Source organism: Tursiops truncatus, chromosome 3, assembly GCF_011762595.2.
Source record: "Tursiops truncatus isolate mTurTru1 chromosome 3, mTurTru1.mat.Y, whole genome shotgun sequence".
Classification (NCBI taxonomy): Eukaryota; Metazoa; Chordata; class Mammalia; order Artiodactyla; family Delphinidae; genus Tursiops; species Tursiops truncatus.
The window spans coordinates 117,398,504-117,409,214 of record NC_047036.1 but is presented as its reverse complement, the minus strand read 5'-3'; the positions used below and the strand labels follow the sequence as shown (position 1 = coordinate 117,409,214).

Here is a 10,711-nt window from a genome sequence, read left to right as displayed (position 1 = left end):
AGGGGAGGGCGGGGATGAACTGGGAGATTGGGATTGACATGTATACACTAATATGTATAAAATGGATGACTAATAAGAAATTGCTGTATAAAAAAAAAAACTAAAATAAAAAAAGAGGAATCATCCTTGTGCCCTCACGGGGTCTTCAAAACAGAAACACAGTCACGGGCCCCGTACAGCCATCTTCATAATCAACGAACACGGACTAAGAATTATAGTGGGCTGCACGTCCTCACTCCACTGACTTGGGTACTTTAAAATCCACGGTGTGGTTAGTTACGAGTTTTTTTTATCGGCTCCAGATTGAATATAGCTTGTGGAGATGCCGAGATATTTCCAGAAACAAAAACCACTTTCGCACGGACGCCTAGGAGGTACCCGGCCCCACAGAGATCCGGTAAAAGCCCTGACTTAGCGGAGGCGGACGGGACAATCTATGTCCTTTTTATAACCGTTTTCTCTAAATTCTTGTAAACCTACAGCTTTTTTTTTTTTTTTTTTTTTTCGGGAATCGGGCCTGTCACTGTTGTGGCTTCTCCCGTTAGGGAGCACAGGCTCCAGACGCGCAGGCCCAGCGGCCGTGGCACGCGGGATTCTCGCGGACCGGGGCACGAACCCGCGACTCCTGCATCAGCAAGCGGACGCCCAACCGCTGCGCCAGCAGGGAAGCGCTAAACCAATCGCTCTTTACGAAACATAATCTTCATCCCGTTAAGGCCAAATTCTCGCGAGACGACGAGACACGCCGGAGCGCGTATTCGGGCGTTGCGACTGCGCGCGCTGGGGCAGCCCGCACTTCCGCCCGAGGCGTGTTGCGACTCACAGCAGCTTCCCGTCCCGTGTGGTGACGTAGCTCTCTTTTCTTGGCTAGGTCGGCCGTTAACGGACGGTGGTCCGCTGAGCTGCGGAGTTGCAGAATCTGGCGTTTGGAGCTGCGGTTGTCGGCGAGATTTCGCGTTGCCCGTCCACAGCCATTTCACCGATAATCAGCGGATCGCTTTGCCAAGTGCCGGGAAGAACGAAGGAATTCGGAAGGAGACGCTCAGCTCCCGGCCACCTTGCTCTGAGTGGCTTCCTTTTCCGCTCGCGCCTGTCCGGAGAAACTGGACTTATAATCGTCACTGGATTGTAAGTACCTGAGGCGAAGAGAGCTCACTACGCCCCACTTTTTGCGTATCTTTGTTCCGGGAGAGTTTGTGGATTGGGAGTATCTGCTGAGCCTTACTTTCTGTGCCGAACATCATTCCGTAGGAGCCGCCATTTGCTTTCGCTGCGTTGTCCTGCAGCGGCATCTAGAGGTTGGAACTTGGCATTGCAGCTGACAGATTTAAATGGACCTGCGTAAGGCAATTAGTCAGTAACGACTGGTATTGTTACAGCATATTTAGAAAGACTTGGGGCTTAATTCATAATAGACGCTTAGTTGCTCTTCTGTCCAGAACTGTTTGTAATTAAAGACTTCAATTTATAAAGAACTGGTCTTTCTGTTGAAATAGCTGAAATTTTTCAGTGCAGCAAGTGGTTATTAGAGAAAAAGTGAGTCACAAAGAAATAAAGATGAGTAAGAGCAAAGATGATGCTCCTCACGAACTAGAGAGCCAGTTTATCTTACGCCTACCTCTGGAGTATGCCTCTACCGTGAGGCGGGCGGTACAGTCTGGTCATGTCAACCTGAAGGACAGACTGACAATTGAGTTACACCCTGATGGGCGTCATGGAATTGTCAGCGTGGACCAGGTCCCGTTGGCGTCAAAATTGGTAGATCTGCCATGTGTTATGGAAAGTTTGAAAACCATTGATAAAAAAACCTTTTACAAGACAGCTGATGTCTCTCAGATGCTTGTCGCTACAGTTGACGGTGATCTCTATCCTCCTGTTGAGGAACCAGTTGCCACTGCTGATCCCAAAGCAAGCAAGAAAAAGGATAAGGACAAAGAGAAAAAGTTTGTATGGAACCATGGAATTACTCTGCCTCTAAAAAATGTCAGAAAGAGAAGGTTCCGTAAGACAGCAAAGAAGAAGTATATTGAGTCTCCAGATGTGGAAAAAGAAGTAAAGCGGTTGCTGAGCACAGATGCTGAAGCTGTCAGTACCCGTTGGGAAATAATTGCTGAAGATGAAACAAAAGAAGCAGAAAACCAAGGCCTTGATATCTCTTCCCCAGGCATGTCTGGCCACAGGCAGGGCCGTGACTCATTAGAACATGATGAGCTTCGGGAGATATTCAATGACCTTAGCAGCAGCAGTGAAGATGAAGATGAGACACAGCATCAAGATGAAGAAGATATAAACATCATTGACACTGAGGAAGATCTGGAAAGGCAGCTACAGGACAAGCTAAATGAGTCAGATGAACACCAGCAAGAAGACGAGGGAACTAATCAGCTGGTTATGGGAATTCAGAAACAGATTGATAACATGAAAGGCAAGCTCCAAGAGACCCAGGACAGGGCAAAGCGACAGGAGGATCTCATCCTGAAAGTGGAAAACCTGGCTCTCAAGAACAGATTTCAGGCTGTGCTGGATGAACTGAAACAAAAGGAAGACCGAGAAAAGGAGCAGCTCAGCTCTTTGCAAGAAGAACTAGAATCACTCCTAGAGAAGTGAGGAGACTTTTGATACTTAATTTCATTCCTGACAGTGGTCAGCCTTGAAAGAAAAACTTTGTTTTCATCACCTGGACTAGATAGTAAAACTTTGTAGTAGTTCCCAATTTCCTCCACTGCCTTCTATTGGATTTGTCTTGTAGACAAATATAACTGTGAATTTCTATCTCATTTGTCTTTTGGAACCACTTTGGTGGGTGTTTGTCCTGTAGTAAGTAGGAATGTATAGACAGATAAATGTAGGGAAGTTGTAGGATTAGTGGAGTGAACAGTTCAGTTTAGTAATTAACCACAGCTTCACTGCAGGACTTTGCTGCTGTTTCTCCGTTTACCAGAAGCTGCCATTGCTACTCTGTGATGCCATCTGAGATAAATTAGTAGAGTCTAGTTTGGTGGCAGTGAAGTTTGTTTACATATGTTTTCCCATGCTGTAGCTATTGTCCCAGTTATTCAAAGCAGTTTTCCACGTTTTGCATTGCAAATCATTTCATAAAGTTGTTTTCACAATAAATAAAAGCAAGTAATTTTCACCTTATAATGTGTCTTGCTCTTTTAGGGGTAGTGGGTATCAGATCCTCTTCTGAAGTGGTTTCTTTATGGGGTTTAAGGGACTGACCAATTGGATTCTGTTTTGTAGGAAAAGAAGCAGTTGTGTTAGAATTTAAGAAAAAAGAGGAACAGCAGAGGCAAAGAAATGGGGAAATGTCATCTTTGCATTATGTTTCCAATCCACCTGCTCCATTTGGAGGTCAGGAGATAAAGAACGTTCCTAAACGATCCTAAATTCTTTTCTTTCAGCCTGATCTCACCACATTCTCTCACTATTTTCAATCCTGAGCTTACTTACATTTTTTTCAAGGAGTTTAATTACTACTCTTTCTCTTTAATAGTCTATTGGGATAAATACTATTACGCATCTATCGTACCAAAGTCTAAGTTACCTGTTGCTCATGTCCTCACTAGGCTGTAAATTCACTGAGATTACGTACTTTGCCTTGTTAGTCACTGTAAACTTACTAAAGAAGAGTAGAGATTAAAATCACAAGGTCAGGAGATGTGGTGCCTGTGTTTGTATCCTATTTCAGTGACCTAGTTGAGATTGATCTTGGGCAAGTAAATTAATCTGTTGGTTTCAGTTTTCTCATCTCTAAAATGGAGGTGATAATATTACCTACCTGGGGGCCCTTGAGTTGTTGGCTATTGAGTTGATACATATAAGGACTTAGAACAATTCCTAGAATAAAAGCAAACTATTATTGCCTATTTACTAGGGTCTGAACGTACAGGGATCAAAAATTTGATTTAAAGCCTGATTGAAATGGTAGAAAAGTGTATAAAGAAACAGCTGCTTTAAGTGGGGTTGACTGACTTCAAATTAAAGAATCATTCTAAAAGTTTATAAATTACAGCAGAAACAAAGTTTGCTTCAAATACATCCGCAGCATAAGCAAACTGAGTCAGTTTACTACTGTAGCTTTGGTTTTTATTTGATTCATTTACGGCTTGGTCTTGCATAAATATTAAAATCTACATAATGAAGAGTAATTATCTCTTATGTAAACTTCAAAAGAGAAAAACTTAAGAAGATTGGGATCCATTTCCCTTCATGTAAATCCAGAGTTACCAAAAAAGACTCAGTTTTCTCACAGCTCCCTTGCCTGATGAGTGTGATGTGTAGGTGGGCTACGGTTTTCAATATTTCTGAGTTCATGAATGGAAGTTGAATTTTTTAAATTAGTGTTTTAAAATATTATAAGAAAAAACTAACTGAAAATTTTAAGCAATGCAGAAATTTTACAAATTCTTAATTTTATTCACTCCCCTATTGCCGGTCACTTAGGTTGTTCCATTTTAAATTTGCTATTACACAGAATGCTGCAATAAGCATGTCAGTGTGGTCTCTGTTTTGCATTATTTCTATAGATTAGGTAAATGGGATCTTTATGTTCACATCTAAATGTCATAAAGCCTGACGTTTTGAATTTGTAGATCAAATGTTTGAGACAAAAACTTTGGACAAATTGTGACCAATCATGTCTCTGAAGGACTGTCTTCAACTCTGCCTAAACTTTTATTACCTGGTAAGAATTGTGTGAAAACACAGACTAGGAAGACTGCTCACCACACAGCAGGTATATTGGCCTTCTTTCTGTATTTCAGACGCCCAGCTCTTTCACACTACAGAGCTCTACTTATATTACACTTATATTTCCCTTTTCCTGAAACAGTCTCCAGATAGTCTCATGGCTAGCTTTTTGTTACTCAGCCCTCAGCTCAAACCTTACTTTCTCTGGTAATCCCATCTGGCTACTCCATCTGATTGCTAGGGAACATGTGATGTGGGTGTGCATCTTCACTGAAAATTTGGAAGTTCCTTTGCCATTGTTTTCCATGTATGCGTGGGAGTGCATGTGCTCCAAGTCCAGCTGTTTAAATACATTTCATGGAACTTGAGATCTGTGTATTATTGCACAGCTATGTCTGATAATTCAATGAAATTACAGACGATTTCCCTATTAATGCCCTCATGATCCCTGGCGCTGATTACTAACTTGGTTTCTCCAGAACATATACATATATGAATTTAATGCAAAAGCAGTTGATGACTTATTGTAGTATCCAGCATCTCTTGTGTTTGTAAAAACAGTATGTGCTTTTAAAAAACAAACAATGAACCATAGGTAATTAATGGACAGTTTTAAAAAACCAGAACAGGTTTTAAAAACCCTCAAATGTGAGGGACTTCCCTGGTGGTGCAGTGGTTAATCCACCTACCAATGCAGGGGACACAGGTTTGACCCCTGGTCCGGGAAGATACCACATGCTGTGGAGCACCTAAGCCCATGTGCCACAACTACTGAGCCTGTTCTCTAGAGCCCGTGAACCACAACTACTGAGCCTGCATGCCACAACTACTGAAGCCCGTGCATCTAGAGCCCATGCTCTGCAACAACAGAAGCCAGCGCAATAGAAGCCCGTGCACCGCAACGAAGAGTAGCCCCCGCTCGCGGCAACTAGAGAAAGCCTGAGCACAGCAACACAGACCCAATGCAGCCAAAAATAAATAAATATATAAATAAAATTAATTTTTAAAAAACCATCAAATGTGATACGAAATTTTAAAAATTTTAAAAATTAAAAAATTATTTTCTAGTTTAAAATGGCACATTGTTCTCATGAATCTCTTTTCTCTGTCAGATAGCCTGCTAATATAGTAACCCCCAAGGGCAAGGAAAATAGGAGATGAGACAACAGTGGATGAGAGATGTCAATGTTTTCAGAAGGCCAAAGCAGATGAAGAAACGATAAATTCATAGATCACAGAAAGTTACATGCTAAATGTCTGCAAGGAGGTATACCAAGGAAAAACAAACCCACCCACTTGATATAGACACTGAGGCTCAGTTTTTGCAGGCAGTTTCCAAGGAAGAGAGAAGGTGTGAGGCTAGAAACAGGATTCATTAATAGCTGTGTTCAGGGACTTCGCTGGCAGTCCAGTGGTTAGGACTCTGGGCTTCCACCGCAGGGGGCACAGATTCCATCCCTGGTCTGGGAACTAAGATCCTGCATGCCATGTGGCACAGACAAAAAAAATAAGATAAAATCTGTGCTCAGAGCTGTTGGATGTCCAGGAGCCCTATCTCACTCAAGCCCGATGACTTTTCCTTCCCCATGCCACAGACAGAAAGTTTATTTTCTGGGTAAATTGAACCAAAGAAGGCACAGATGGAGGCTGGGGGTCCATAGCATTGAACAAGGGAATTGTGTGAAAGTCTGTTTTCTGACTGCAGGATGTCAACCCTCTTCTCCCACTTGGTGTCATTAAATCAGTACCCAAGGTAAACACCCCCCGCACCCCCACTCCCCCGCAAACACACACAGACACACACACAGTCAAGACTGGAAGATTATTCTCTGAAGAAACCATATGGTACCAGAGAAAAGAAATCCAGATACATTTGGGCACTCTCCAAAGAAAAGGCCAAGTCACTACTTACTACAATGAAGTCTACCTGTTGACAAACAGTATCCACGCACAATCTGCTTTTAGGTGCCTCACTTTTAAATATTAACTGATACCCAAAGAATCAGACAAGGAAAGCTTTCTAAATGAAAGAATCCTTTTAGCATACTTTCTGCCCCCTCCACCATTTTGTTTTTACCCCCAAAGTAAAATACCGCCTAGGGCTTAAAATGTAAACTTTAAGAGAATTCGTTCCAACGCTGGGATTATAAGCATATGGGAGGAAAAGTGTGTCCTGACAGCGGTACCCTCACTGATGCCCCAAACTGCATCTTGCCTACTAGGCCTGTAGTCAGTTATATCCAGAACTGCTGCTGCATAAAGCTGCATGGCTCCTCAGCAAGAACCCCGAGACTTAGCACGCACAGAGCGCTGGAGCCACACAGGTGTTTTATATCAAGTTTTTTAGCTGTATATAAATGTTTTCCAATGCGATTGTACACGGCCTTGACTTAACCTCTAGAAATAACGAGGGTGTGCGTCCCACCAGCTCACAGGGCTTCAGGCCAGGATCCTCGGCGATGTTACCACGAAAGAGAGGATCTGCCCGCCTCAGGCCTCCGCCGGCGTAGCCCCCGGCGGGCAAAGAGCTACACCTGGAGAGGCGCGGCGGCCGGCACCTTTGTGGAGCCGCCATTCCTCTCCGGAGACGATTAAGGGTTTTCTGATCCGAAGGAGCCACCGATTGTCAGGTAAACCCCGCAAAGTGTTTGTTCGTTTTCCCTATTTTAAACCTTTGTCTCTGTAGATTGACTCTTTGACCCCAGGCGCGATCAAGCACCTCCCATTTTGTTTTGTCGGGAGGTGGGGGTCTCTGGCCGAACAGGAAGGCAAGTCTTCCTCCGCCGCAGCAGCGCCTGGAGTTTCTGGCCGTAATCGCAGGAGTTTATCGGACAGCTTTCTACTGCTGTATTGAGATTCACTAGAAGTGTTTCTCTAGTCGGCCCCGGGGCCCGCGGGCGCTGGGACCGCCGGCGGCGCGGAGCGAGAGGGAGGGCGGCTGACGGGTTTAGGGCCCAGACGCGGCGGCCGCAGGGCGCCAGGAGAGGCGCGCGCGGCCCGCGGGTCGGGGGTTATTTCAGTGCGTGGGGAGGGCGGCCCGCGGCCTAGTCTGGGGTTAAGCGGCTTCTCCCGCGCCGGAGAGAGAACCAAGAGCAGGCGGCTGGACACGGGACGGCCTCCTAAGCTCCAGAGAGTTCCCTTCCTCGGAGACCAGCAGAAGAGTGGGCGAACATGAAATCCAATCCTGCCATCCAAGCCGCCATCGACCTCACTGCGGGGGCCCTTGGGGGCACAGCATGCGTCCTGACCGGGCAGCCCTTCGACACACTGAAAGTGAAGATGCAGACGTTCCCTGGCCTGTACAAGGGCCTCGTCGACTGTGGCCTGAAGACATACTCCGAGGTGGGTTTGCGGGGCTTCTACAAAGGGACTGGCCCCGCGCTGATGGCCTACGTCGCCGAGAACTCAGTCCTCTTCTTGTGCTACGGCTTCTGCCAACAGTTCGTGAGGAAAGTGGTTGGATTGGACAAGCAGACGAAGCTGAATGATCTGCAGACTGCGGCCGCTGGTTCCATCGCCTCTGCGTTTGGCGCGCTGGCCCTGTGCCCCACTGAGCTGGTGAAGTGCCGGCTGCAGACCATGCACGAACTGGAGATGTCAGGGAGGATAGCAAAAAGCCATAATACAGTTTGGTCCGTCGTGAAGAGTATCCTTAGAAAGGATGGCCCCTTGGGCTTCTACCACGGACTCACGAGCACTCTGTTTCAAGTAGTACCAGGCTATTTCTTCTTCTTCGGTGGCTATGAACTGAGCCGATCGTTTTTTGCCTCGGATGGATCAAAAGATGAACTAGGCCCTGTTCCCTTGATGTTAAGCGGTGGAATTGCTGGAATTTGCCTTTGGCTTGTCATATACCCAGTGGATTGTATCAAATCCAGAATTCAGGTTCTTTCCATGTTTGGAAAACAGGCAGGACTTATCAGAACTCTTTTAAGTGTTGTGAAAAAGGAAGGAGTAGCAGCTTTATATTCTGGTCTGAAAGCTACTTTGATTCGAGCGTTCCCTGCCAATGCGGCACTATTTTTGGCTTATGAATACAGCAGGAAGATGATGATGAGCCAGTTTGAAGCATACTGAAGTGTCTTGGTGAATCTGGATCCAAGTACACGCCTTTGAGGACTATAATTTAACTCAGAGTTTCATGGAGCACTGGACCAGTGTGGTATTATTTTTGACTTCATGGGAACTTTGCTTTTGTCTTCCCTGCTTATATGCTAAATCTTAACCTTTATGGAAGAACTTCCATTTTATATCATATAATTTCTGCCCATAATTGTATTGAAATAGAAAAGTTGCTGCTCTTGTGTTTGGTGAGGTAATACAGGGCGAGTGGGTGGCCGTATGTACCTAATCTGAAAAGCTAAACATAGTTGTATCACCGGGCTTTTGCATAAATCTACACATGTACATGCAGTTTGTTTGCTTATATGTTGTGAGTGAAACAGTTTGGTTTCCATGTTTAATCTCATGTCACTAGAAAAACCGAGTTAAACATGTTTCAAGATGGTTATAAATGATTACTTAACCCACTCAAGATGTAGGGTCTCTTTAAAAGTCTGCTTAACATGTGCACTATATTAGCCAATTAAAGTTTTTAAAAAGTTTTTGGTGCTTGAAAACGAAAATATCCATCTACATTTTTTCATTTACAATGATTTATTTTATTTTTTATTGAGGTAATCTTGATTTATGGCATTATATTTCTACATCTGTATACGCTACAATGTGCTCACCACCAAAAATTTATTTTTCATCTATCACCATACAGTTGATCCCCTTTATCCACTTTGTCTCCCTCGTTTACCTACCCGCTCTGATAACCACTACTCTGTTGTCTGTAATGACATGTTTGTTTTATTTGGTTTTGGTTTGTTCATTTACTAGGGGTTTTGTTTGTTTATTATAGTTTTTCATATTCCAGATATGAGTGAAATCCTATAGTATTTATCTTTCTCTGTCTGACTTAGCATAATACCCTCAAGGTCCCTCCATGTTGTCGCAAATGGCAAGATTTCATATTTTTTCTCATCTAGATTTTTTAATATTTATTCGGTTGCACCGGGTCTTAGTTGCGGCATGCAGGATCTTTAGTTGCAGCATGCAGAATGTTTTTTTAGTCGTGGCATGCGGGATCTAGTTCCCTGCGCAGGGATCCAACCTGGGCTCCCTGCACTGGGAGCGTGGAGCCTTAGTCACTGGACCACCAGGGTGGTCTCTGTCATCTTAGATTTTTAAGAGGAGAATATTCCTCCATACTGATGTCTTCCACAGCCTCGAGTTAAAGTTTCAGAGTAGGCATCCTGGATTTTCCCAAGATGTTCTACTCTTAAAATAGTGCTATTCATCTTCAAAGTGGGATCATATTCCACACTCTTAGTTAGGTGTGGCCTAGAGCATTAGGCCTCTGGGAAGTAGCCTGGCCTTTGTCTGTACCAAATTTCCTTCCTCTCTTCTCCCAAAGAGCTTCCCCTCTGCTCTACTTTAGACTGAGGAAGGGGTGAGGGATGGGGCTGTGCTTCTGTGCTTGGATGAAGACCCATGTAGTTGACAACAGTTCTTAGCTTCCAGTCTCCGGGTCCTGGCCTGGGTAGGATTCCAGGATGTACAATTGGCCCATTTAGGGGTTGTTGATTCCTTTTGGATCGTTCACTGTCCTCTCTGCCTCCACCAGTCAGAAACCCTTCCAGGGAACAGAGAGTGCCAAAGCCATGAGAACTTTTTGTGCCCTGATGGTGATCAGGTGACGTTACCAGTGGATGAAGTCCTCTCCTCTCAAATAGAACTAGACAGAACTTAGTGCTTGCAGTCCACAGTGATTAATGTTAGGGCTGACCCATCCTGAAGTTTACCTGAGGGCTAATAACTCCTTGTCATTTTTTTACAGTGTTGGAAACTTCTAAATTTCGTACTGTCCATCTGTGAGTTTTATTGATGACTGTATATATGATGTGATTTTACAAAGCAATGAAACATGAGAAAAGCAACTTTATTAAACTGTACCATATGTATGTATATAGGC

General features: G+C 44.3%; 2 protein-coding genes across 2 annotated transcripts; both read left to right on the top strand.

The window, feature by feature from the left end:
* The first annotated feature begins 807 nt into the window (after positions 1 to 807).
* LOC101316131 (transcription initiation factor TFIID subunit 7) lies at positions 808 to 3,144 on the top strand. Its single transcript, XM_004324827.4, has one exon. The coding sequence runs from the start codon at positions 1,558 to 1,560 to the stop codon at positions 2,605 to 2,607; it is 1,050 nt and encodes a 349-aa protein (XP_004324875.2). The 5' UTR covers positions 808 to 1,557; the 3' UTR covers positions 2,608 to 3,144.
* A 4,719-nt stretch (positions 3,145 to 7,863) lies between these two features.
* Positions 7,864 to 9,296, top strand: LOC117311925 (mitochondrial ornithine transporter 2-like). The gene has a single exon (XM_033855142.2). The coding sequence runs from the start codon at positions 7,864 to 7,866 to the stop codon at positions 8,767 to 8,769; it is 906 nt and encodes a 301-aa protein (XP_033711033.1). The 3' UTR covers positions 8,770 to 9,296.
* The last annotated feature ends 1,415 nt before the right edge of the window (positions 9,297 to 10,711 follow it).

What these genes read in the sequence shown, in the direction of transcription:
- LOC101316131 (XM_004324827.4), top strand. Translation starts at nt 1,558, where the DNA reads ATGAGTAAGAGCAAAGATGATGCTCCTCACGAACTAGAGAGCCAGTTT.
- LOC117311925 (XM_033855142.2), top strand. Translation starts at nt 7,864, where the DNA reads ATGAAATCCAATCCTGCCATCCAAGCCGCCATCGACCTCACTGCGGGG.